This window comes from Heloderma suspectum, chromosome 7, assembly GCF_057233095.1.
Source record: "Heloderma suspectum isolate Gila_16-S chromosome 7, 16-S_ref, whole genome shotgun sequence".
Lineage (NCBI taxonomy): Eukaryota > Metazoa > Chordata > Lepidosauria > Squamata > Helodermatidae > Heloderma > Heloderma suspectum.
Window position 1 is genome coordinate 17515196 of NC_139464.1, and position 27673 is coordinate 17542868.

At 46.3% G+C, this 27673-nt stretch overlaps 1 protein-coding gene across 8 annotated transcripts in view; it reads right to left on the reverse strand.

Annotated features, from left to right (window-relative positions):
• LOC146339367 (solute carrier organic anion transporter family member 1B3-like) overlaps nt 1-27673 on the reverse strand; it is an 84500-nt gene that overhangs the window by 35470 nt on the left and 21357 nt on the right. For 4 of the 8 annotated variants that reach the window (XM_084809179.1, XM_084809183.1, XM_084809181.1 and 1 more), the window contains exons 2-4: nt 21050-21211; nt 13041-13182; nt 7772-7904 (exon numbers count right to left, since the gene is read on the reverse strand). In XM_084809179.1, the coding sequence (XP_084665305.1) occupies nt 7772-7904; nt 13041-13182; nt 21050-21187 (413 nt within the window). In that variant the 5' untranslated portion in view covers nt 21188-21211. Of the gene's footprint in view, nt 1-7771; nt 7905-13040; nt 13183-21049; nt 21212-27087; nt 27246-27673 lie in introns of all 8 variants that reach the window. The other 4 variants (XM_084809184.1, XM_084809180.1, XM_084809186.1 and 1 more) reach the window with 2 other exon arrangements.

Genomic DNA, 27673 nt, shown 5'->3' on the forward strand with positions numbered 1-27673 from the left:
CGTGGGAGGGGGTGGAGGTTGGTTCTCCAGGAACTGACCTATCCTATAGCCATCTAGCTGCTGACCAGTGGCCATAGGATTGTGAATATTTCTTTCTTTCTTTCTTATTTATTTATTTATTTATTTATTTATTTATTTATTATTACTATTATATAATTTAGCTAAGAAGAGGTGAAGCAAAGAATTTGGAAATGATGGTCCCAACAAGGCTTGAACATTGGAGGGAATGTTGCTCAGTGGTAGAGCACATACTTTGCAAGCAAAAGGTCCCACATTCAATCCTCAGCATCTCCAGGTTCGGCTAGGAGATGGTGGCTCAAATCTGGCAACAATAATGGGCCAAATGAACCGTTAGTCTGACTGAGTGAGGCAGCTTGCTATGTTGATCAACAATGGAGGTTTTATGGGAAGTAAAGGAGTTACACTAGTTTCCCAGGCCTCTGATTGCTGAGACCCACTTGCTTCTGATGAACAATTGGAGGCACAATTTGCTCTTACACATGAAAAGGGTTCCTTTTAGAGTACATAAAAGGATGCATTTCCCAGCCTCAGAGAAGCCCATTCTCTGTGTTCAGGAAGGAGTCATTAATCTGGGTGTGGCTTCTAACTGGAGAAGCAGTAAGTCATGCTGAGTTGCAACGGGCAAATTCCTCAGAGACTAGTTATTTCTTCATGGGGCAGCTGCTGAATGGCTCAGTCACAGAGATACAGAGGAAGAGCATCAGGTTTGACCAAAATGGCTTGTGGTTTGTTTTTCCCACAGCAAAAAGTGAAATTTTGGGAGATACGATGTATTCTCTAAAAGGTTCCTGTACAAGATAACCCCATAAGATCTTTGGCTGACTTAGCAAAGCACTTGCCAACAGGGGCTAAGGGGCTGTGTGGTCAACCTTTTAAATGCAGGTACTGTTATGTATCGTAGAATAGTAGGATTGGAAGGGGCTTACAAGACCATTGAGTCCAACCCCCTGCTCAGTGCAGGAATCTAAGTCAAAGCATCCCTGACAGGTGGCTGTCCAGCTTCATCTTGAATGCCTCCAGTGTGGGAGAGCCCACCACCTCCCTGGGTAGTTGGTTCCATTGTCATACTGCTCTAACAGTCAGGATGTTTTTCCTGATGTTCAGCCGGAATCTGGCTTCCTGTAACTTGAGCCCATTCTTCCATGTCCTGCACTCTGGGATGATCAAGAAGAGATCCTGGCCTTCCTCTCTGTGACAACTTTTCAAGTACTTGAAGAGCGCTATCATATCTCTAGGGATGTCAGAGAATTTCTCCACAAATCTCGGGGAGGCTGAATGCCAGCGCATTCGGCCCCCCGAAATTGGTGGAGAAACGGTCTGCCACCCCCCCCGCCACCCCCGAGACGGGACTTACCTTGTGTGAATGTCCCTGGCGGCGGCGGCTCCAGTGGTGGTGTGGCGGCGGCAGCTCCGGCAGCCGGTCTTCTGACCGGCTGCCGCCGCCGCCATTTCCAAGTTAAAAACAACAACAACAACAAACGTGATAGGCTACGTAAAGATTTACGTAGCCTATCACGGCTAGATTTTTAAAAAACACAGTGATAGGCTATGTAAATGTTTACGTAGACTACACTTGCCAAAATAAGGAACGCAAATGGCGGCACCCATGGGCGCTGCCATTTGCGTACGCGCGGGGGGGTTTTTTCCCACTCAGCCATGATAGGCTATATAAACATTTACGTAGCCTATCACGGCTGACTGCAGGGATGCAAACGGCAGCGGCTATGGCCGCCGCCATTTGCGTCCCAGCAGAACAGAAGGATTTGCGGCCGGAGGGACGGGGTGCCTTCCCCCTGGCCAGAATTTCAGTGGGAGGGGCGGAGCGCCTCCCCCCCACCGCTAATCAAGCTTCGGGATCAGGTAAGGGACTTTCATACATCCCTACATATCTCCCCTCAGTCTTCTCTTCTCAAGGCTAAACATGCTCAGTTCCTTCAGTCTCTCTTCATAGGGCTTTGTTTCCAGTCCCCTGATCATCTTTGTTGCCCTCCTCTGAACCCTCTCCAGCTTGTCTGCATCCTTCTTAAAGTGCAGTACCCAGAACTGGACACGGTACTCCAGATGAGGCCTAACCCATGCTGAGTAGAGGGGAACTAGTATTTCCCATGATTTGGAAGCTATACTTCTATTAATACAGCCCAAAATAGCATTGGCCTTTTTTGCAGCCACATCACATTGTTGGCTCGCATTCAGTTTGTGATCCCGTAGTGTTCTTCACAGAACTGAATTTCCCAGAGTTCCCAGTGATGTGGGCATGAATGTTAGAACCATGTACGTTTGTATGACAGGCAATACTATCCTTCTATTGATGAGAGAAATCTTCTAGAAAACTGTATGTGCCAAGTTAGGCTTTCAAGGGCACATGTACAGCCACCTCAAGCGGTGGATGCTGGGAGAGAGGGCTTAGCAGCAGCCTCCTTGTTGTGATTAGCAACCATCCCTGCTGAGCCCCGTCCCTGGCTGCTCCCATCCTCCTGAAATGGCACCCTAGCAGCAGCAATGCTCACCTATTCCTGGCCTGGCTGAATGGCCTTCTCCCAACTCAGCACAGATGGCACTGCTGGGAAAAGGCCAGGAGTGACTGAGCAGGTTGAGAGGGCAGCTAGCCCAGGCCACGCACTCCAATGCGCAGCTGCGCTGCTCTGTTCACGTGACACGCACTGGTGCAGCTGCTTCTGCGTGGCAGCGTTGGTCTGAGCAGGCAGAAAGCAGGCAACAGGTGGAGCGGTGGGCATGTGGTGTGGCATCACTTGCAGGACACTTTGGGGGTTGGACTCGATGCGCTTATGGGCCCCTTCCAACTCTACATCGTATTTTAGAAATACGATGTTTTAATGTGGAATTTTATTGTTTTAAACTGTTGTATCATTGTACATCGCCCAGAGTGACTCGGTGACCAGCCAGATGGGCAATTAAGAAAATAAATAAATAAATAAATAAATAAATAAATAAATAAATAAATAAATAAATAAATATTCTATGATTGTATTCTATAAGACTGAGCTGTGTGAGCCATGTGTTGCCTTTGGGGGTCTGTCAGGCCCTATCATTGCCAGCGTTTAGGAAGGCTCTGAAAATTTACTTGTTTACTCTGGCCTTCCCCTAAAAAAAAAAAAAAAAGGTAAAGGTGTCCCCAACCAGTCGTGTCCAACTCTAGGGTGTGGTGCTCATCCCTGTTTCTAAGCCGAAGAGCCAGCGCTGTCCAAAGACACTTCGGTGGTCATGTGGCCGGCATGACTGAACACCGAAATGCACGGAACGCTGTTACCTTTCCCACCGAGGCGGTACCTATTTATCTACTTGCAATTTCTTGCTTTCGAACTGCTAGGTTGGCAGGAGCTGGGACTGAAGACGGGAGCTCACTCGGTCACGCAGCACTCGGGTCTCGAACTGCTGTCCTGCCGACCTTCCGGTCTGCAGTTCAGCGTCTTAACCATATTTTATTGGACTGTTCTCAATTGTAGCTGCAATTGTGCTGTAGGTTCTGCCTCATGCTGGTGTTTGTTTTTATGAATGTTTGCCATTTTATTACGATATCATTTTTATATGTATGTATGTATGTATTTATTTATTTATTTGTGATATTTATATACTGCTAAAAATAGTAAAATAGAACCCTATGTGGTTCAGATATAAATATTAAAATCACGATTCAAATACAATATTAAAAACCATTTCCATTACCATAAGAACAATACAATGAGCAGTAATAGAGCAGAAGGAATAATGTAAGCACAAGCCAGGGAAAGCCTGTGGGTGAACAAGTACGTTTTCATGAGGCGTTCAAAACGTGCCACATTTTCTGCCTGCTGAACTGCATGGAGGAAGGTTTTCCAAAGGGTGGGAGCCGCTACCAAGAAGGCTTGTTGTTGAGGTACTGCATGGCAATGTTCCGTTAATTTCAGAATGACCAGCAAGGTCTCCTCTGATAATCTTAAAGGTTGGCTGGCTATATAAGGATTTTATTGTTGTAAGCCACTTGGGGGGGGGGGGGCTCTCCTAAAAGGTAGCATAGGAATATTTTAAGTAAAGAAATAATGCAAACTCTTACCCTCAGGTATGGTGGAGAATGCTGTCCCATCACCAACACTGAAGTAAGATTTATCTGCCATTCCCATCAGCTTCTGTACATGGAATGGAGTGGGAGTGGCCATCTTGTTCTTTACCTCAGGGAGCAAAATGTCGTCGGCTAGCCCTTCACATGAAGAAATGTTCTTGGTGGCTGCCTCACAAGTGTTATCCTCTGAAGACTGACAAATACATCTTTCAAAAGTGCTATGAATAGGGATGTCGCGAGTGTCCGTTAGGGGCTCGAACTTGGCAGGTTCCTGCCAGTTTGGCCCCCCCCGGCTGTCAGTCCCTGATTTTCTGCTCTTTCCTGACTTGGCACATGCCTTCCCATCCTGCCGCCGAGAGCATCCATGCCCATCTTTGCCAGTGCTCGGCAGAGAGGGACACAGTTGCTCACAGCAGTGGTAGTGACAGCACTCGCTGGGCCCCTGCGAACCACCAGCCAGCTCACATCCCAGAGCTAGTCGGGTCCAGCAGTAGGCAGGGATCCAGCGAGCGGGTCGCGGGGCAGACTCAGGTGAGTTTGCACAACCCTAGCTATAAGGCTTTTCTAAAGTGAGGTTGGTGTTCGATGTTTGGAGTTATGGAACATTTGAAGGTGAGGGAACATTTTCATATTTTGCTTATCGTATGTATTTATTTGCAATGCTTGTATGCTGCTCTTTCAAAATCCTCAGAGAGGCTTATAGAATTTGTTCTTTTAAAAATGGTACAACACAGCAATATAAATAATGCAGTATTTTTTTAAAAAATGAAGCAGCAGAGCAAATAAAAGTGTCAGCAATAAAACAGAGATCTAAATTCTCTCAAAATAGAAACCCTAAGTGGCCTGGGCAAATAAAAGGTCTTCATCTGGTGCCAAAAAGACAGATGACTTGGTATTAAGCATTCCAAAAAAGGAGAACATTTTAAACCCAGGCCTCCACAACCAAGAAGGCCTTCTCCATGGGAGGTACCCACCAAACCTCTGAAAAGGGACCTATTGAAGGGCCTCGAAGGAAGATCTTACAACTTGGCCAAGATCACATGGGAGATACAGGTCCTTTAGGACAAGGGTGGGCAGACTTCAAGCTTGTAGGATATACTTTGTTTTTTACTTGAACCCCAAGATCCACCAACCAGAACCTGGTGCAAAAGGTAGACACCTAGAACTAAACAATTTTGATCCTAGAAATTTGTTTTGACTATTAGAATTGAATGGAGCTTACCCTGTTCTTGTTTACCCCAAGCTAGGGATGTACGAAAGTCACTTACCTTTTCGAAGGGTGACATTCGCGGTGGGGTGGAGGCACTCTGTCCCTACCCCCGAAATTCTCTCCAGCCAGCTCCGCTCTGCAGAGATTCCGCGGAGCCGCCGGCTGGGGCCGCCCACAGCCGGACATCCAGCTGCTGGGCAGCCTGCAGGGACGCAAATGGCATTTGCGTCCCTGCATTTCGCCGTGATAGGCTACGTAAATATTTACGTAGCCTATCATGGCAACAAAAAACAGCGAACGCAAATGGCAGCGGCTACGGCAGCTGCAATTTGCGTTCCCTTTTTTTTGCCTTGATAGGTTACGTAAATATTTATGTAGCCTATTACGGGGGAAAAAAAAAAGGAATGCAAATGGCGGCCACTACGCCATTTGCGTTCTTTTTTTCTTTTTCTTTTTTTGCCGTCATAGCCTACGTAAATATTTACGTAGGCTATCACGGCAAAAAAAAAGGGAACGCAAATGGCAGCTGCCGTAGCCACCATTTGCATTCCCTTTTTTTTGCTGTGATAGGCTACGTAAATACTTACGCAGCCTATCACGGCTATATGGAAGAAGTGAATGGCGGCCGCAGACATGGCTGCCATTCGCAATACAGCGCGGACGGCAGCAGGTAGGTGCTCCATTCCGGGCCCATTTTAGGGGGGGGGGCGGGAGGCTTTGTTCCGCCATGGATTTTGGGGGGCCGAATGCACTGGCATTCAGCCTCACCGAGATCCATGGCAGAATTCTCTGACATCCCTACCCCAAACTGTCTTAATTTCAGTAGTTTAGGGCAGCAGGGGGTGGGATAATTTTGTTATTGCAGTTGTTTAACAATTCAGAATCAGTAATCCTTGCCAGTCTACTGCAAATCCACCAGAGATCTGCCAGTCCCTGATCTATTTTCTGTCCACCCCGTTTAAGTATTCTTTTTCACAAATACTAATAATAATCTCAATTCTTCAAATGCCAGATCTTAGGTACAGGTTTTACAGGACCCTGGGGAAAGACATCCTCAGTGGGTCCCCTCCCTCAGTAAGTCTACCTTTGGCATTTTCACCAGCTGCTATTGTTCCTCATCTTCTTTCCCATCCTTGCTATTACTTGCTTGCATGACAGGTAAAAAGCCAGTGAGCAAGTTGGCAGTGCTCTTAGGGATGGACAGACTCCACCCAGTCCACCTCAGGTGCTGCTCACCAGAACCCTCCCCACTCCCCAGCTGCCTGCCCCTGTTTGCCATGCCGCACAAGCCTCTGGACAGTCCGTGAGCACCCAGTGAATGGCATGCAGCCATCCGTTCCCTCAGCGAGCCGCCATTTTGTGTAAAAATGGTGGTTCTTTCTTTTAAGAGAAAAGAACATAAAGATTACATAAAGAACATAAAGATTCTTTAAAATTACATAAAGAAACATAAAGAAACATAAACATTATGTATCTTTTACATAAAGAGCCTTTTACGAAAATGGCAACCATAAAGCTGCCATTTATGAAAGATTACAGGTGTAAATGCTCCATTTCTGCCTGTAATCTTGCATAAATGGCTGCTTTGCAGTTGCCATTTGCACAAAAGGCCCTTTATGTAAAGAGAACAAGCCACCATTTTTACGCATAATGGTGGCTCGGCAGTCCAGCAGGGACCCCCGCACTTGCTTGACTCGGCATTCACCAGGTCTGGCAAGCGCAGCAGTCCACCCTGCTCTCAGACTCCCATGACATCTCTAACTACTACTCCTTCCTTACCACCAGCATTGCCTGGGCCAAGGCGAGAGACAGCTGAATAAGCAGGTTGCAATGAAGGAGCAAGTCCAGGGTCTCTTGTCAGTGGGCCCCTGCTGGGCTGTTGGCCCTCGGCAGGTGCCCAACCATGCCTATCCTTGATATGGGCCTTGCTTATATAGCCAAATCAATGCATAAATGGGAGGTATCAGCAAGCTTGGGGGAACCCCAAGGTTCACCAATGTACAAAAAATCTTTAGCGGGGAGGAAACCCTCCCCAAATCATCCTAAGGAAGACTGAGCATGTTCCATGGATATGGAATGCTGATTGTTGAGTGGGTGGGGGAATGGAAATCTGAGGTGGGTGGGTTGGAAGGTCTGGAATCCTGAATGGAAGCAGTCTATATCAGTGGAGGCTGGTGGCTCTGATGTCAGTGGGGTGGTGAATCCACTCCGGATTTCAGTCAGAACCAGTCAGAACTCTAAAGGAGCTATCCCAGGTGCTCCAAACCTTGGATAGCTGCTTTAGAGTTCTGACTGGTCCTGACAGAAACCCGGAGCAGATTCACCACCCCATTGACATTGGAGCCACCAGCCTCCACTGGTCTACATTACAACATTTTGTTAGAGGTCCCCCATTTGTATATGTTTTATTGTCCATCTCAACACATGCCTTCAGGAATGGAGATGTGGCAAAGTTAACTAAGTAAATGTAAGCATGTACTTACTATCCCATGAAGAAGTGAGGCATTGCTGTTAAAGTGCTCCCAAGGGACATGAGAAAACAACCAAAAGCGATTACCCTTGGACGATGGAATTTTGCCCCAAAGTGACTCACGAACGCAATCACCAACAAGTTCCCTGGAAAATAAAGCAAACAATGACTGAAGGGGAGTATTTGGTGGTAAATAATTTAAGCCCTATCCTCAGTACTCCCATGGGCAACGAGTCTAAAAAATGGGGTGGCCGTTGACATCTGGAGGAATTAAATGAGATAGCCTTTCTTTCTTTCTTTCTTTCTTTCTTTCTTCTTCGTCTTCTTTTGGTCGCCTATGACCCTTAGTAGAATTATTAGCCATGATTTCTGTCAGAAGGTTTCACCAAAACAAAAACCTTACAGTGCAATCCAAGGCATGTCTGCTCAGGTATAAGCCTCACTGAGTTCAATGGGGCTTATGCCCAGGTAAGTGCATATAGGGTTTCAGGCTTAATTGTGTAAAATAAAGAAAAAGTCAAAAATACATAATACTCCAATTGGAGCTGCGAGTTTCACAGTTTTTGCCCAATTAGGACCCAAGAGGGTTCAAATGAACAGGAAAAGATCCATAATGTCCTGAAATAATTTTGGGGAGCATCACTGAAAAGATATGAGACAGTGCAAAATCTGTGAAAATGGGGAAAAAAATAGTTTTCACTTTTTAATCAAATCATTTATAGAGGTCGAGGTGGCATCTGTCTTCTTTTTATTATATACCATTTTTTCCTCATTTAGCCTGCTATCTGAACTGATTAGTGATGAATCATATCTCTATTTAGGTAACATTCCTGATGTCAAGTAAGACAGAGACCCCTTTCATGTGTCAGCACCATTCCTCCAAATGCATGGGTCTTTAAATGGAGTGATTGGTTTCCTGCTCAGGAATAATACTAGGCACTTTTCCCCCCATAGACTATGACCCTAGTAAAATTATTAGCCATGGTGAGTAGCTGTTGCTGAAAAAAAAAGCCTTTATTTGTGTTAAAAAAAAAGAAGTTAGAAACATGTAATACTCAGATGTGAACACAAGTGACAAAACAACTTGACAAATGCCACATGATGGATCTTTTCTGGTGAATTTCAACCCTCTTAGGCCCTAATTGGGCAAAAAGTGTACGATTATGTATTACATATTTTTGGCCTCTTCTTTTTTCTACACAATTAAGGTGACCTTACTGTGAAAGCTACCCATTACCAACGGCCATCATGGCTAATAATTTTACTAGGATCACAGGATATTTTTAAAAAGGCTACCTAATATAATCACACCAGATGGTAATGGCCACCCCTTCTGGCTGTTAGACTACAGAGCCTGATGGTGGTTTTAGGCTGGCTACTGCAAGGTAATAGTGGGAGTATAGAATTTTATTGTTTTGAACTGTTCTATTGTTGTACATCGCCCAGAGTGGCTGGGTGACCAATCAGCCAGATGGGCGATTAAGAAATTAAATAAATAAATAAATGGTTTCACTGTGTATTGGTTGATCAACGACCGGCAGTTCCTTCTAGATGATACATGATAAGCTCAGAATGAGTCACTATGAAATTCTGTGTCACCTGAAAGCACCCTGAAAGAGGGGAGGGGAGATGATCTTGGGACCTGTCTACCCAGGGCCACCAATGACTATTCCCATGCTCACTGGGAATAATGGGAGTTGTAGTCCAACACATCTGGAGAGCACCAGGTTGGGGTAGGCTGATCTAGATACTTATATCTAGATCAACTTTCCCCAACCTGGTGTTCTCCAGATGTGTTGGACTACAACTCCCATTATTCCCAGCCAGCATGGCTGTTAGATGGCTCATGAGGTCCTATACACTCAACTTGTGAGACTTTGTCCCAGTCTAGGGGGATTTATAGCCTGTGGCACTGATTCTGAGTCAGTGGGGGATGCTGTAGAGCCAGGCCCAGCCATGGGAAGACAGATGTCTGAGAATTCAGTTCTACCAGGCCTCCCGCTGGCTTATGAGTCAGGAGGGGTTGAGACACAGGTCACTGGTACAGCCAGTCTTCCACAGCTGGGAGACCTGAACTTGATGGATGCCCCTGCTTCTCAACTAGGGTTGTCTTCTATGGGAACTGGGCAGCAGCAGGAGGATTCTGCAGGAGATGGAGCTTCTGGGGTGTTTTGTCAACTAAGTGTTTTGTCAGTTGACACTTGGTCAACTAAAGAGGGTAAAACAGATGCGTCCAGTGAGGTGGAGCATGAGTTTGCGAGGTTCAAATGTCCGATAGCGATCTCTAGTGGCATCTCCCCTGTATTCAAACAAGAGCAATGGGCAGTAGACTTTGCTGGAAGCAACGCCTTTGTAATCTGGAATGCTTCCTGGCTTTACTGGAACTATAAAATGGTTTGGATTTATTCGGTGTGCTGAACCCAGGGCTGATTGGGTCTTTTCTTGTGATTCTCATAAACTGATTCTGGTCAAGGAACTACATTGAAATCTGTTATCTGAGGATTTTTATTGGGACTGTAAAGGCATCTAGCTATTACTGGAATTATTGCATTGAACAGTTTCACTGAGACTTGTGTAGGGATGGCAGAGAATTCCGCCATGGACTCCAGTAGGGCCAGATTCTTTAGAATCCTGCCCCCCAGAGTCCATGGCGGAACAGAGCAATCCCCCTGCCACCCCACGAAGTCCCCGCGGACCAGATCCTACCTGCCTCCCATGGTCCGGATCCGGCCTCTGCTGGCTGCTGCTCCAGTGTGCAGATGTGAATGGCGTCCAGCGTAGGGGACGCCATTTGCATCGCTGCTTTAGCCGTGATAGGCTACGTAATTATTTACGTAGCCTATCATGGCTAAAGCAGGGATGCAAATGGCATCCACTATGCCATTTGCGTCGCTGCTGCAGCTGTGGTAGGCTCTATGCCATTTGTGTCACTGCTGTAGCCGTGATAGGCTACGTAAATATTTACGTAGCCTATCACGGCTAAAGCACGGACACAAATGGCATCATCTACGCCATTTGCATCTCCACTTTAGCTGTGATAGGTTACATAAATATTTATGTAGCCTATCACGGCTAAAGCACAGACACAAATGGCATCACCTACGCCATTTCCATCCCCGCTTTAGCTGTGATAGGCTACATAAATATTTACATAGCCTATCATGGCTACAGCAGCAACACAAATGGCGTCCCCTACGCAGGACGCCATTTGCGTCCGCAGCAGCCTGGCTGTGGATTGGCCCGGCCAGCGGCTCCGCAGACATGCCACGGAGCAGAGCCGGCCAGGGAGGATTCCGGGGGGGGAGGAATGGATCACCTCCCACCGTCAAGGGCTCCGGGGGGAGGACCGGATCACCTCCCCACCCCCGCGGACCCCAGCGGAGCAAGGTAAGTGGGGTTTCGTACACCCCTAGGCTTGTGCCTCTGCATCAGGAGGTCAGGTTCTGACACAACTGATGGTGATGTTGTGAAGTCCCCAGGACCCAAACCTTTGGGCATGGCAACTTGCTTTCTGAATGCTTAGACACATCTGTGACATATGTACATTGAGACCATCAATAACTATCTCATGGCTCAACCCATATTTCAAAGGTATTCCAGGAAGTTGTAAAGCAAGATGTCAGTCTGTGTCGCAATTGTGTTGGAGCATTCACAAAGCCAACCACTCACTCCTTTCATTATGGATTCACCCAATAATATTCATGTAAAAATGGATGTATGTGGTGGGAAGATAGCTTGAATGATAATGTGTACAGAGGGAGTAGAACTGAAGCAGGATAAAGGCCAGGCTGCCGGTGTCCAGGAGGAGCTGGTTGCTCATGTGCTATGGCAGGGGTGGGTAGACATCAGGGTTGTGGGATTAGGGATATGAGAACTCACACCCGTCCAAGTTCTCCGGACTCCTGCCCAGCCTCTGCCCCCGCTTGCTGATCCCTGGACTGTGCATGAGCCCCTTCCGCTCTTGGCGAGGAACCCACACTCACCCCAGCATCCTCATCGAGCTCCGTGGTTGCCACTTCTTAAAAAAAAAAGGCGATCGCAAAAATGTGCATGTTTTTGTATGTGCAAAAATGTGCATTTTGCGAATGCGCATATTCTCATGTGTGAAATGCGCATTTTTGCAAAGGCACACATTAGCGTGTGTGCTAAAATGCGCATTTTCATAAAATATGGAGTTTTGCGTATACGTCAATATGCGCATTCACAAAAACATGCATTTTCGTGTGCGTGCAAATTTGCGCATTTTTGCAATTGCCATTTTATTTCTCAGAAAATGGCAACCATGAAGCTTGACAAGTCTGCCAGGGTGAATGCAGGCCATTTGCTGAACATGGGCAGGGGGCGAACAGGGGCTGGGGCTTGTCAAGCAGGTCTCGGGGGTGCCGGCAGGAGCAGGTCCACTAGATTCCCAGACTGAATTGGGCGCCTGTGCCATCCCTATGTGGGATATACTTTGTTTTGTAATAGAACCCCAGAGGCCACTAATCAGAGCCAGGTGCAAAACTGCAAATTAGTGGGGGCAGTGGAGTCAATCATCTGTTGCACCCTATCAGCCAGTGTATATACTAATAGAAACCTGCATCTGAGTTATTATAGGTTAGAAATTCTAACACATAACTCATGAAGTGGTCAGTAGAGTTATCATACATATATATACACACACACACATATATATATATATATATATATATATATATATATATGTGTGTGTGTGTGTATATATATATATATATTCTTTCTTTTCTTGTTTTCTTTCTTGTTCTTTTTTATTACCTATTTTGTTTTCTTGAAATTTACAATAAAACCTTAATTCAAAAAAAATCCCATTGTATAGGTGAGGAACACGGAGGCCAAGAGATAAGCACAAGGCCAACCATGACAGAGATGTTCTCTTTTTTTTACTTTCAATTTTACTTGCTATAGTTAAACTATTGGGGGACAGAAACTCTTGCCGATCTACTGCAAATCATCCAGAGATCTTCCAGTAGATTCTGGTCTACCTTCTGCCCCCCCCCCCCCGGACCAATGGGCATCTTGTTGAGCAGTTGGGAATGAAAAAAGAAGATCTAAAGAAGTTTGAGCTTGAAGAAACTAAGTCCTCCCTCAGCGACCTGTGGGAGAATCTATGGGGTTTGAGGGTGCTCTCTTCCCACCATGAATGTGCATGCAATGTTGTAGGAAGAAAGGGGGGGGGGATGGATGATTACTGTAAACTTATCTTCCAGGGGGTGTAGCATTCCCACCTCCCCACCACCAACAGTGGGCTCTCTGGTACCAGTTACCCAATTCAAAGCCTCCATCCATGAGTCCAGCTGTAGAGGAGGAAATGCCAAATCTCCTTTCCATTTGTGTGAAGGAACTTTTCATCATGGCCCCAGAAAACACTTTACTGAAGTAGGTAAATGCCAAGGCAGCAACGAAGGCCTAACAAAACATGGAAAGGGAGGGGGGATAATGAAAGTCATCCTTCCTGACATCCTGAGAGATCAAGGTCTTTCCAAGAGTAACTCTTGGCCTTTCTGAAGAAAGACCATTATGTGGTCAATTTTAGCCAACCATAGATGTCAAAGGGCTTTTTAAAAGCTGCATACATTTAAATATGCATATCCATGTACACGTGAGCAAAATATGGGAGGGCCCTACTGGATATATTAATCCTATCTAAAGTGTATTTTCTTGTGGAATACACATGGATGACAATTGTGTTTGGCAATAGTAGAGCTTTTGGAGTACAATTTGCAGCAACCCCTTCAAACACTGCAGGAACACCACCACCAAATAGCATTTTTGGCTGTGCTCAAGTTATGGGGACTTCTATTCTGCTGACGCATGAAACTGTGCAATGGATAGGGTTTCCTCAGTTCGTTGTTAAGGAGAGCTTCCTGTGTGCAATAAGGGCTCTCTGATGGGCTAGAGGAAGTCATCAGAGGGAACAATGGCATCAGGAGAAAAATATGAGAATTTCATTTTTGCTTACAAAGCATGTGAGCATGCCCAATTCAAAGCTCTGAATGCGAGAACATGTCCGCCAAGCATGTTCGCAAATTGTCAAACATGTCCTCACATTTACCTCATTCCCAACTCCCAGTTTGATTTGTGCAAATTCCTAATTTGCACAAATTTCCTAATTTGCACAAATTTCCTCTGTACAGTGAATCAATCCCACTTTAGCCTATAGAAGAAATTCATGCAAATTTGAATTTGAGATTTGAGAGGGGAGATTTGTGCAAATTTGGGGAAACTTGCAGAAATCTCCCATTTGATCGCTGCTTGATTTGTGCAGCTTTCCCGTTTGTGCAGAGCAAGCAGCGATTACAAACACGAACGGGAATCAAGTACAAGACGAGCACCGAGACAAAGTTCGGAGAATCCCGGTGATCTCGGACATTGCTTGTTTGCCCGTCTCTAGGCATCCATGGAACCACTCTGCCCAGAGTGATATCTGGATGACAAGGAGATGGGAGCTGCCCTTACTATGCCATAACATGTCTAGGCCACTGATGCCACATACATGCTTCATTAGTGGCAATCTAGGATATTGAACAGAATTCATTAGTGGTGGTAAACAGACACATACTTAGTGCTAGCAAAAAGCCCATCATCATGATGGCATGGGGCAAGGAGAGGGAGTCCAAACATTGTACAGACGAACCCTGGAGTACATTGTATACATCTCTTGGAGATTTGTTTCCCTGGCTGGGGAGTTTACTTGGACTGTTTACTTGGACGGACTCTTGCCACTCTCTGTCTGGATTCCACCACCTTCATTTGCTCACATTCAGTTGCTCACTATTCCAGATAATAGCAGAAACAGCTGTGAAAGTGCCAGCAAATGCTGGGCCTCACCCTCACCACCGAGACAGCCGATCCACCAGGCTCCAACAGTTAAAAACTCATTGAGCAAAAGGTCACTACTCCCTTATTCAAGAGAGACTGATCAAATACTAAAACATATCAAATAGCAAATGATACACGAAACTATTACAGTGCTGATAACAGTAGAACATGAAAAACATTAAAAGGAAGGCAATGGAGCACGGAAAGCCTCAACTGCTGTGCTACAACCAGAAACCAGAACTATGTTGTACAAATGAAAATTCTTCCAAATGATGTTTCGAAGTTCTTGCTTCTCACTCACTCTTCCTTGAATGAGTGAGAAGAAAGACATTCTAAGCATCATTTGGAAGTTTTGGATGCAATCAAGAATTTCTCTTGAGAAAGAAATATTCCTGAAACGGTTTGGATACCACAAATAAATTTGTGGTTTTGTTGTTTATTCATTCAGTCGCTTCTGACTCTTCGTGACTTCATAGACCAGCCCACACCAGAGCTTCTTGTTGACCGTCACCACCCCCAGCTCCCCCAAGGTCGAGTCCGTCACCTCCTCCATCCATCCATCTTGCCCTTGGTAGGCCCCTCTTCCTTTTGCCTTCCACTTTCCCTAGTATCAGCATCTTCTCCAGGGTATCCTGCCTTCACATGATGTGGTACCCAACTTTAAATTTGTGGTACCCTATGGTCCCAGGGCATAGGCTGAAGGCACATGAGGCAGCCACCTTGCTGAAGCTAAGCAAGTTTGGGTCTGGTCAGTGCTTGGAGGGGAGACCACTTGGGAACCACATGTAGCCACCTTGAGTTCCATGATAGAAGAAAGGTGGGATATAAATAAATGAATAAATTGGTGCAGCTGACTTTTTTTGGTCTTCTTTCAGTGTTTACAGTGGTTTTTAAAACCCGTTGTTGTTGTTGTTTACATTGTTCACTATTTAATGGTGGCCCTTCTACTCAGTCTCTGGGGTGGGGGAAGGTTTTGCTTGCAACAGAATATGGTCATCATGCACAGTGCTTTAATTATTCCCATTGGAGTGAATGACATTGGCTGCCATTCACTTATATGGGAGGAAGTAAAGACGTGTACTCAGGCCAGTCACTCGGATGAGGACTAGACGTAGGGATGGCGCAGGTGCTCGATTGAGTCCAGGAGTCCAGAGGACACACACACACACATGTGCATGCGTGCGCTTCCCTGAGCCACTGAGCCCCCTGTCCTGCCCCCCCACTCACAGAGCCACCCGCACTCACTCCATCCAGTGATCTATGCAGCCATTCACAGCACCATTTTGCATAAGAGCAAATGTGAGTATATCTACACCCACCATTTTTTTCGCCAAATGGCAGCCACAGAGAACGCCAGATGGGCCCGGAGTGAGTGTGGGTGGCTTGGCAAGCAGGGAGGGTTGGGGGCAGGTCGGGGTGTGCTTGAGCAGGGGCAGAGCCTTGGAGGCACCTGGAGGACTCAGACGGGGGGGGCACTCCATCCCTAACTAGACCTGCCCATGGTAACCCTGATTTCTTGGAAAGGACACCAGATTATGTTTCTTCTTCCAAGAGTCTTGCTGTTTACAGCCAGGGATGGATGAATCTGTCAGTTTCACTGTCTCTTGCATTTGAATGGTTTAAACCTCAAGTTATTTCTGTCCAGAATATGAAGAAATTTGCAGATTTGCTCAAATTCTTATCAAAACTGAAATGAAATTAAATTATCAGCCATCTGCACTGGCCAAATTCAATGAGTACAGCTATTCCCAGCATGGACAGGGACCATGTTGTACCTGCCTGCCACATAGCTGTTCAAGATGAGGAGCCGAGCCTGCCAGAAAAATAGAGGTGGCAACCCTAAAAGCTTTTCCACACAAGGCTGTTAATCTGCTTTATCTACTTTGGGTTTCATCGAAGAATTGAGATCTGAGCTCTACACAAACAGCTTTTCCTCTCCTGCTTTTCCATTGCATAACCTCTAGGTGGTGCAGTGCTATAGCAGAATAACACAATTACACAAGTAGGAATATACAGTTTCTTTCGCTTTTTCAAAAGATGCTCTGGTTTCCTCTCTCTAACCCCCCCCCCCCCCGCACACACACACACACACACCAAGTGCTCTTTAAAAACAGAAGCAAAACTGGAAGGTCACGTCATCATCTAAAAAACCTATAAACAACTGCGAGTAGCGAATGATGAGCACACAGTAAATGCCTCATGTAGAAAAGCTCTAATCCAGCACTAACCTGGTTGAATACACAGAAATCCAAACCCAGATTTTTAAGAGCTAAGCATCCATAGTCCTGGACCTCGATGGGTGAATCTGTCTGTTTCACTTTCTACCACATTCGATTAAAAAAAGAGTCAGGTTCTTTCCATCCCAAATTTGAAAGAATTTGTTAATTTTGGTACATTCTTATCAAAAACAGACTGAAACATAATTCTCACCCTTTCCTATTTACAGCTCACTTAGTCATTCTTTCATTAGCAGAGCCCACCCCACCCCCCACCCCTTCATTTGCACAGCCCTGACCTAGGTTCTCTTTCGTGGTTATGCCACAGAATTACCAAGATACAGAACTCTGGAACTGGCTATAGATATGCTAATTTCGCATCCATTTTAACTATGCAGGAACACTATGAAGTCCTGATTTCATTGACCATCACAGGACATCTGTGATGTATTTTATTTGTTGGTAGTTCCCCCAACCCCTGCCAGTCTCACACAGACACACTTTTACAGAACAGAAACCAAAGTAGGCTTTGAACTGACAGCTTACCCATTTTCGATTGGCATGGTGTTCTTGTTAGTCGTTTTTTAAAAAATATTCAACACTGGTTGATGATTGCTTAAACATTATCCAGTTATGTCAACACAGACCTCTTGTTATTTCAGGTGATCCCAAAACAAATAGACTTGTGGCATATTGGATAAAACTTACAAACACTTGCATAACGTGGTTAGAGGTGAATAAACAAAACAAATTGAGATTTGAACCTTGGGATGCCATTGACCACACTGCGCAAAAAAGAGAAGAGGCTTGCAGTCAAAAAGTCAGATTTTATTTTGCTCAGGCAAAATGGTGGACCTCCCTGTCAAGATTGAAAAACAGCACAAGAAAACCCTTCTGTCAAATGTTTCATGAGGATTATCATGAAAAATCAGAGGTGGGCAGGTCTTAAACAGGTAATTTGGCTCCAGGAGTTGTCGCTCCTCCAGAAAGCAATGGAGGGAGCAATCTCATGGCCACTAGACACTGTCTAGAGGTCCATGGGATTTTTCAGTTCCTGGGAACCAAGATCGGAACTGCAGTTCCCAGAAACTGTGTTCCCTGCCCTTTCCCTTGCCCCCTTGTAGCCAGCTGGTTCTCTCTATGTCAGCTCTGTTCCCGCACTTGGAAATGGAGAATGGAGATGGCAAAAAGGGGGCAGTCCCAGGGGCAGGGAGGGGAGGAGACTGCAGAAGCCACATTACCCAGCTTCCTATGTGCCGCATGGCCTCATCCCTTCCTGCTCCAAAGCTCTCTGACTAGACAGGCAAAATCACCCGTCTAGCCCAAAATGTAGGGCAGCTGGAACGTGGAGGCGAGTTTCAGCTCTGTGCTCCAGCCACCCTGCATTGGATAGTCGTCAGCCTCTGAGTTCAGAGGCTGACGACTCTCGCCATAGGATTGGCGAGAGTCGTTTGGCGATTGCACCAATCATAGGATTGGCATTGGCATTGGTGCCAACCATAGGATTGGCGATTGCACCCTTAGGGTGCAATCCTATGCAAGTTTAGACAGGAAAAAGTCCTACAACCCCCAGCATGCCAGGGGCTGTCCTTCTATATGTCTGATAATTTTATCTTTAAATATGCTTTCCAGCAATTTACCTGGAACAGACATTGAGCTAACCATCCTGTAATTTCCAGGATTCTCCTTGGATCGCTTTTTAAAAATTGGTGTTACATTAGCCACTTTCCAGGCCTCTGGTAGAGGAGCTGATCTTGGAGATAAGATTACATATTTTTGTTAGAAGATCAGCAGTTTCACATATGAGTTCTTCAAGAACTCCCTACTGGATACCATCTGAACCTGGCGATTTGTTCATTTCCAGTTTGTCAATGTGGTTAGAACATCATCTCTTGTTGCCAAGATTTGCCTCAGAGCCTCACTCCCTTCCTGAAAACATCAGTTCTGTTCCTGGACTTCTTATCAACACTGCAATCTTGTCATTTGGATTAGTTGGTGCAGGGGTGGGCAACGTTTTTCAGCCTGAGGGCCAAATTCAATTTCAGATAAGTTCTTGGGGGCCACATTCCAGTGGTGGGAGGGCCCAAAGGCCAAAGGGGGCAGGGCCAAGACACCAAAAATACCAGCATATTTTAGTTCAAAGCTTCTACTGCCAGTAACTAACCCTTAGGTATTTTTCAACCTTTTAGAATGGGGGAAAAACATCCAAAAGCTGAAAAACGACCAAGTGATTGGTGGTCAGGTGGAAGGGGTGTGGTCAGAAAAAAGGATTGTGACCATATGGGGAACCCCAGAACGGCCAGATTTTGTCCAAAGGCCTGCAGTTCCCCCCACCCATTAGTGGTATATATTCCCCTTGTACTTACCTGAGTTTCTGAGTCAGCTAGATGAGACATGTTAAATCCAGGGCTAGCCACAGGTTTCAGGGTCCTCCACAAATGCCCACTGGTAGGACCTCTCCTCAGTCCCTTGGCCATGCTGGCAGTAGGCAGCTGCAGTGCTCCAATGAGTGCCAGGCAGCCTCCAGTGGTGGTCTGAGAGCCACCATTTTAATTTTCCACACTGCTGTAGAGTGATGCTCTTTGGGGGGCATTGTGGGAAATTAAAATGGCGGCTCCCAGACCCAGCTGCTTGGCACTCACCAAACCACCAGGGAAACTTGTTTAAAGGGGAGTGGGCAGGGGAAGCACCAGTAGTGGGCAGCTGCCTGAGGGTGTGGGCAGGATCTGCAGACCTAGCCTTGGCAGGCCCTGCACATTTCCTGGCATCTGACCCCCAAGTTCCAAAATGGCTTCCATGCCATGAGGGCAATTGTAGTTACTTGTGTTCAGGAACATCCCACATCTATGAACATTTGAATTTCAGTAAGTCCGAAATAGGGTTGCTGGGCCAGTCGATATAATCATATACTGCCAGTGCTTCGTCAGCTGCACTGTCTTCCAGTCAGTTTATGGGCCCTATTCAATATTTTTAAATACATCATCAGAAGAACATCAGAAGAGCCCTGCTGGATCAGACCAAGGGTCCATCTAGTCCAGCATTGTTTTCATACAGTGGTCAACCAGCTGCACATGGGAAACCCACAAGCAGGACATGAGTGCAACAGCACCCTCCCACCCATGTTCTTCAGCAACTGGTGTACATAGGCTTACTTCCTCTGATACTGGAGGCAGCATATAGCCATCAGGACTAGAAGCCATTGGTAGCCTCCTCCTCAAGGGATTTTTCTAACCCCCTTCTAAAGCCATCCAAATGGGAGGCCATCACTACATCTTGTAGCGAATTCCATAGTTTAACTATGTGCTGTGTGAAGAAGTCCTTCCTTTCATCTGTCCTGAATCTCCCACCAATCATCTTCATGGGATGACCCCATTGGGTTCTAGTATTTTGAGAGATGGAGAAAAAAGTCTCCCTATCCACATTCTCCACACCATGCATAATGGTGTACACCTTTACCATGTCTCCCCTTACTCACCTTTTTCCAAGCTAAAGAAGGCCAACTGTTGTAACCTAGTGGAGTTTCTCCAGCCCCTTGATCATTTTAGTTTCACTTTTCTGCACTTTTCCCAATTTGTGTGTTGACTTTTAAAGCCCTAAATGACTTGGGGCCAGAGTCTCTAAAGGAACATATCCTCCAATATGTACCTGCCCAGACCCTTAGGCCATCCTCGGAAGCCCTCCTTCGCATGCCCCCGCTGAATGAAGTTAGGCAGGTGGCCTTTCTCAGTCACGGTGCCCCATTTATGGAGTGTCATCTCTGAGCAGGCCCGACTGGCACCCATACTGCTATCTTTTTGGCATTTTAGACATTTTAGGTTTTTATTGTATCTGTTTTTAACCTGTTTTATTGTGTGAACTTTTTATTGTAGGGTGAAATAAAAATAATATAAAATAAATAAACTAGGAGAGTCTGAATCCCATCAATGCTGCTGTTGTATCCTGTTAACTATTAGACTGAGTTTTGAGAAGTTTGTCCTGGCTGGGACCCGACAGAGAGAGGGAAGGAGGGAAGCATGGTGGAAGAAGAAGGGAACTGCAGTTATGCCTGGGAACGGATAATCAATAAAGTGTTCTTTGGATATGCTGGGAGTTCTTTCTTAAGGAGGAAGGGGCAGACACAAAAGATGGGCAATGAAAGTGGTGGCAAGCAGTGCCAAATTGAATGGAAGACATCTTAAAGCAAAGGAATCATTGTTACAAATGCTTAAAAAACTGTAATGATTAGGAATCCACTCAACCTTGAGCCCATTGCAGCATGACGTTTTTGTCTTGGCTGTGACTTCTGGATCAGCTTCATCCTCCAAAGATTGGGTGGCAGGTTTCACTTCCACGACCGATCCATTCATATTCTCTGCATCAGTGTCCATCAGTGCCATGGTTTCTTGTCTTGAATGATTTCCCTGTTTCCCACAAAGGAAACCCTCCAGTTATTGACTTATAGGACATTCTTTTTCTTCTTCTTCTTTAAGCCTTTTCTGGGGGCCAGGGGGAGGGACCCTAAAACTATTTAATCAGAAATTATTTTGAGCAATCCAGTCCTGAGAGCCTTTGTTGTACTGATGCTGAGCATTGCGATAACTGATAAAACATTGCAACTTGTGTATATGCCTTGATGCCTATACTGGGAGAGGAGGTCTCAAACCAAACCTCCTAGCAATTGGGCTGAGGTGCCATCCCTCCTGCACCTTGTTTCCACTGCAAGCCTGGCAGACTAAGCTCTGTGCTCTGAAGGCACCATCTGGGCTGCCGTGACAGCTTAGTTGGAGCCCCCAGTCAGCTGACCTCAACAGCCAAACCCAGTCTACCAGGCCCTGTATAAAGCCCTTGCCGCAGAGCTTGTTTTTAAGTCTGAGAATCTCACCTCTGATGTGAGGAGGCCATCTAAGCTTCTGCTTCCTGTCTCTATCTATCTATCTATCTATCTATCTATCTATCTATCTATCTATTTATTGCATTTATATCCCACCTATTTCCCTCCAAGGGACCCAAGGCAGTGTACATAATCCTCTTCCTCTCCTTTTTATCCTCACAACAACAACCCCATGAGGTAGGCTGGGCTGGGAGTCTGTAACTGGCCTAAAGTCACCCAGTGAACTTCCATGGCTGAGTGAGGACTAGAACCCAGATCTCCTGGCTCCCAGTCCAACACTCTAACTACTACACCACACTGGCTCTCCTTGGATTACTGCCTTGGATCTTGACTTGTAGCTGGACTTAGAATGGCTTTGCGTTCTCTTTTACAGAAGACAGTCGTCTCTTTGACAGGCTTCCAGAGGATGTCCTCTATTTGCAGGCATCTATTTGAAGGGCTATCCTATCCTGTCAGGAAAAACTGTCAGGAAAAACATCAGGAAAAAGGTCCTGACGGTTAGAGCAATATGACAATGGAACCAACGACCTAGGGAGCTGGTGGGGTCTCTCACACTGGAGGCGTTCAAGACAAGGCTGGACAGCCATCTGTCAGGGATGCTCTGACTTGGATTCCTGCATTGAGCAGGGGGTTGGACTCGATGGTCTTGTAGGCCCCTTCCAACCCTACTATTCTATGATTCTATGATTCTGTCCAGTTCCAGAACCGTAAGAACTGTTGCCCATCAGCAGTTCGCATCTGGACAGCAGACTGAACAGGCAGGCACACAAGTCACCTGGTCAAAGTTTTCCGCACTTTGCAGAGATTTACTGTATTTCTGTTTAAATTATAATATCACAATATTATTTCTAAATTTGCATCTACACATATGAATTAGCATATGCAAATTTTATGGAAATTGGTGTCCCTCTTTGACTTCTTTTTTGGTGATGCATTTTCTCTTTTTTTTGACCATTCGTAAGTGGCCACCCTAGCTGGTTTTCACCACACATCTGCTTCTAACAGTCGTCTTCTTTTTGCCTCAGATGCCACCCCTGCCTGTTCTAAACCCTATAGCTGCTTCTGGTTCCACTGGGCCGACAGCCAAATCCCTCCCCCTCTCAGTTCCAGACTTAGATCTCCTGGATCCTGACCCTTCTTGAGGCATCACGGTGCAGCAGTGTGGGAGCACTTCCAGATGGGGCATTATCTCAGTGCCAGGCATGCCGGTTTGTTGCTCCTGGCACCCAGAATGCACATGGAGGGAGGACAGGGTTTGCTCATGGCTGATTCAAATTGTAGACCACAAGATATATTTTATAGAATTATTGGCCAATATCCAATGGGGCCATGCCGCCTCTGCTGGTTCCGATGCACTTGTGGGAGTGACTGCTTTTGTGCTTCTAAAAAACAACCCCAGAAATGAGTGGAAATGCTCATTTCCAGATCAGGACAGGTCAGCGGAGCTCCCTTCTGCAAGATCTGCTGGTCTGCCCCATTCCAGAAATGAATGTTTCTGTTCATTTCAGGTTATGTTTAGAAGCATGAAAGCCCCGTCGCATGAGGGTCGCTACCGCAGGCACATGGGCACAATAAGACACTACCCACTGGAAATGTATTTATTGAATTTTATGGTATTTGTTGTACATCGTTTTGGTGCCTGTATGCTGCCTTCAGAAGGCTCTACCCTGAAAAGTGGCTTTAAAATCATTTTAAATAATAAAAACTAAATATATTATGATCAACATGGTTGGTGCAGTCCAGAACAAAGGCCAGAACACCAAATTATGGTTGGACTCGAGGGTCTTATAGGCCCCTTCCAACCCTACTATTCCATGATTCTATGACATTCATGCATTCATTGGTTTGCCCCCTAGGGAAGGAAGGGGAGGTGGTGGTCATCAGGTCCTTCCTTTCCCCCAACCCCATGTTTCAGACTATAAATGAAATATAAACTTGTGTATAAATAAATAAAATAAACTATGTTCCTCTATTGTACCAGGGCCACGTCTGTGCTCCGAAGATGCTGAACTAGAATGGCAGGAGTATCAGAAAGAAGAAATCAAACCACCACAAGCATTTCTGCGTCTGCATCTTATTTTCTGCCATTGAGTGATAGCTCCTCCCTCTTGAACATTATATAGAAAGTAAAACTTTATGGGAACTGAAACATGTCTGTTATTAAGTAAACAATACTTCAGTTCCTGTAAAGTTTTATCTTGGATTGACTTGAATTTGGGTCTATATAATCCTTGGCTGGCCCTAAAAATGGACTCCTGGTCTGGATGATGGTTTGGCAGCCAAGATTTCATAGCCTAAAGCAATGCTCACTCCTTTGCGCACAAATACAGACCCTCCTTGTTGTAGCCAGGGATGGTGTGGGTGCCTGATTCCACCCAGGAATGCAGTGGAACCACCCCTTGCCCGCTCCCCCGAGCCCCACTCACTGAGCCCCTGCCCCTGCTCACCCCCGCTATGCTTGGCAAACAGCCCACTCTCACCCGGTCACCATTTTTTGAGAAATAAAATGCCGATCGCAAAAATGTGCATTTTGCAGTCACCATTTTATTTTTTAAAGAATGGTGACCTCAGAGCTCAATGAGGCTGCTGGGATGAGTGCGGGCTGCTCGCTGAGCATGGGAGGGGCTTGAGCACGGTCCAGGGACTGGCAAGCAGGGGCAGGGGCTGGATGGGTGCCCAGAGAACCTGAACGGGGGCTAGGTTCGCACATCCCTAGTTGTAGCTAAGAAAGGTTTTGAAGTCAAGCTAGGGATGTATGAAAGGCACTTACCTTTCGCAGATTATGTTGATGGTGGGGGAGGAGGCACTCCGTCCCTCCCCCCGGAATCCTGGATGGTGGGGAGGCACTCCGTTCCTCCCCCCCCCCCGGAATCCTGGCCGGCCGGCCGTGCTCTGCCGCAATTCTGCGGAGCCGCTGGCCGGCTCCACCAGCGCCTGGACATCCGGCCGCTGGCTAGCAGGGAAGCAAATGGCGGAGGCCATAGCCGCCGCCGTTTGCGTCCCTGCAGTCAGCCGTGATAGGCTACGTAAATATTTACGTAGCCTATCACAGCTGACTTAAAAAACAACAACAACAACAACGCATGTATGCAAATGGCGGTGGCCATGGCCGCCGCCATTTGTGTTCCTTATTTTGGCACATCTTAGTCTACGTCAAGATTTACGTAGACTAAGACGGCGAAAATAAGGGGAACGCAAATAGCGTAGCGTCCGCTATGCTATTTGCATTCCCCTTATTTTTGCCATCTTAGTCTATGTAAATCTTGATGTAGACTAAGACGTGCCAAAATAAGGAACACAAATGGCGGCGGCCGTGGCTGCCGCCATTTGCGTATGCGCGTTGTTGTTGTTGTTTTAAGTCAGCCGTGATAGGCTACGTAAACATTTACGTAGCCTATCACGTTTTTTTTTTAAACTTAGCTGTGATAGGCTACGTAAATCTTTACATAGCCTATCACATTTTTTTTTTTAACTGGAAATGGCGGTGGCGGCAACCGGTCGGAAGACCGGCTGCCAGAGTCGCCGCCGCCGCCGCCAGGAAGATCCGCCCCAGGTAAGTCTCATCCCAGGGGGGGCGGGGGGGGCAGACCTTTCCGCCACCGATTTCAGGGGGCCAAATGCACTGGCATTCGGCCTCCCCGAGATCCATGGCGGAATTCTCTGACATCCCTAAGTCAAGCCCATGCAGATATCAGAACGATAATGGAATTGCCATGTGCTAGCCGCTTTCGGACATAAGATGAATGTGGGGCAGAAAACCTGTGCACTACACAGGGCCGAAAGATTTGAAAGAGCCTTTGCATCTACAACTGTATGTGCATAGTTCTGTCTCCAGACCACCAGGTGCCCTCCAGAGGTTTTGGACTTCAACTCCCATCAGCCCCAGACAGCATGGCCAATGGTCAGGAATGCTGGCGGCTCTAGTCCAAAACATCTGGGGCAGTTTTCAGCCACTTGCTGGGGAACATGGATGGGAGGGTGCTGTTGTGCATATGCCCTGCTTGTGGGTTTCCTGTGGGCAACTGATTGGCCATTGTGCGAACAGAATGTTGGACTAGATGAGTCTTTGGTCTGATCCAGCATAGCTCTTCTTATGTTCTTATTGTGGCATTCAACAAATTCAAATAGCAATAGTAGAGCTCAGCTGAATCATTCAGCTTTGGAAATGGTTGCCCATTACACTTGCACAATGGGTTGCGCAAGTGGAATGTGCAACCGGTTGCACAGTGAGTTGCACAAGCATTACACACAAGCAGTTGCACAACAGGTTGCGCAAGCAAAATGCATAACTGCTTGTGCAGCTGTGCTTGCACAAACCTAGTTTCTGCTAGCACAATGGGTTGCGCGAGTGGAATGTGCAACCAGTTGCACAGTGAATTGCACAAGCATTACACACAAACAGTTGCACAACAGGTTACGCAAGCAAAATCATTTGCTCAAATGGAATGACACAGTTGGACACTGACCCTGGAGAGCACCAGATTGGGGAAGGCTTCTCAAGATGATCTGGTTGTACATCCGAGGGATCATTATTATGACTGAACAGAGGGTGAGTTCACATTATCCTCACCAACCTCACAAGTTCATATAACATTTGAAAGGGACTACTGTAAACCTTTGCAAGTGTTCTGTCTGCATACACTGATCACACATGGGGGGTGGGCAGCAGTCCCCAAGCTACACCTATTTGATATACTACATGGCCCAGAAGATGACCCTGTGAGCTCACTAACAGACTGCCCATCAGCCTCTTCCAATATGATCAGTTCCTGTTTATTTGAATAGAAACTACGCATGTATGCTTTAACGCAGACCATCCACTGATCACAGGTCAAGGATGTGTACTGTCTGCACAGACCATACAAGGCCTGACACCATGATCCTATGTCTCCATCCCCACCCCCAAACCAAAATGGGGACCATGGCTTACCAGGGACATAAAGCTGAGATTGTCTCTTGTAAATGGCCTTAACTGGTCCTTCTTTCTTGAGTTCTCAAGCATTGACCCCTCCCTCCAAAAGCATCAGCTACTCCTTCCTACTGCATACCCAGAGAAGGCACAGAATTTTTTTTTTTTTAAGCCACCAGACAATATTGTAGATTAGGTTCTGAGCCATAAAATGCTCCCATTCTCCACCCTTTTTCACTTCAATATACTCTCTGACATCAACGGGAGACTACTCTGGGGCAGGTGGCTTGACTACTGTAGGGCTAGAAACCATGGCATTGGCTTCACCCAGACAAGCCTGCCCAACCCTTAAGATTAGAGCTGTATACCACTTGGGCCGAAGCTCAAGTAATGAGGCAAAGCAGGCTGATTTGGAGGTGCCTTCTTGGTGTGATACAAGTCAGATCAGAACAGCACCAAGGCGCCGGGAAGTAGGGATGTATGAATTGCATCCCTACCGTTCGTTTTCAGGTCCACAGATTGTGTCATCTGCCCCATTCCGCTGTCCTCATGCCTCAGATTCCCCTGGTTTTTTTCTGGCTCCCTGAACTTATGAAAATAATTCCATAAGTACCGCCAAAAAATCTGGTCTCCGTAATTCATGGTCCGATGGCTCCTATTTATGGAAACGTTTCCAGTTTACGAAACATTTCTGTAAATGCTTCCAGGTTTTCAGATGGTGGGAATCCCCCACATAACTTCCGCTCACCAGACCTCACCTGACCTCACCTGACCTCACCTCCACAGGCAATAAACAAAACAGATGGAGGATTTCCACCCACTTTACAACTCAGCCCCAGTGAAAGAAAGCTTGGGTCATAGGGAAAATGCTTATTTATTATCATAAAAAGGGTAAAGCCCTTCGCAGGGATTCCCCATGTAACTTCCCATCACCTGACCTCACCTGACCTCATCAGACCTGTCCTGACCTCACCTCACCTGACCTCACCAGACCTGACCTCGCCTCACCTCACCTGACCTCACCTCCACAGACAATAAACAGAAAAGATGGGGGATTTCCGTGAACTTTGCGACTCAGCCCCA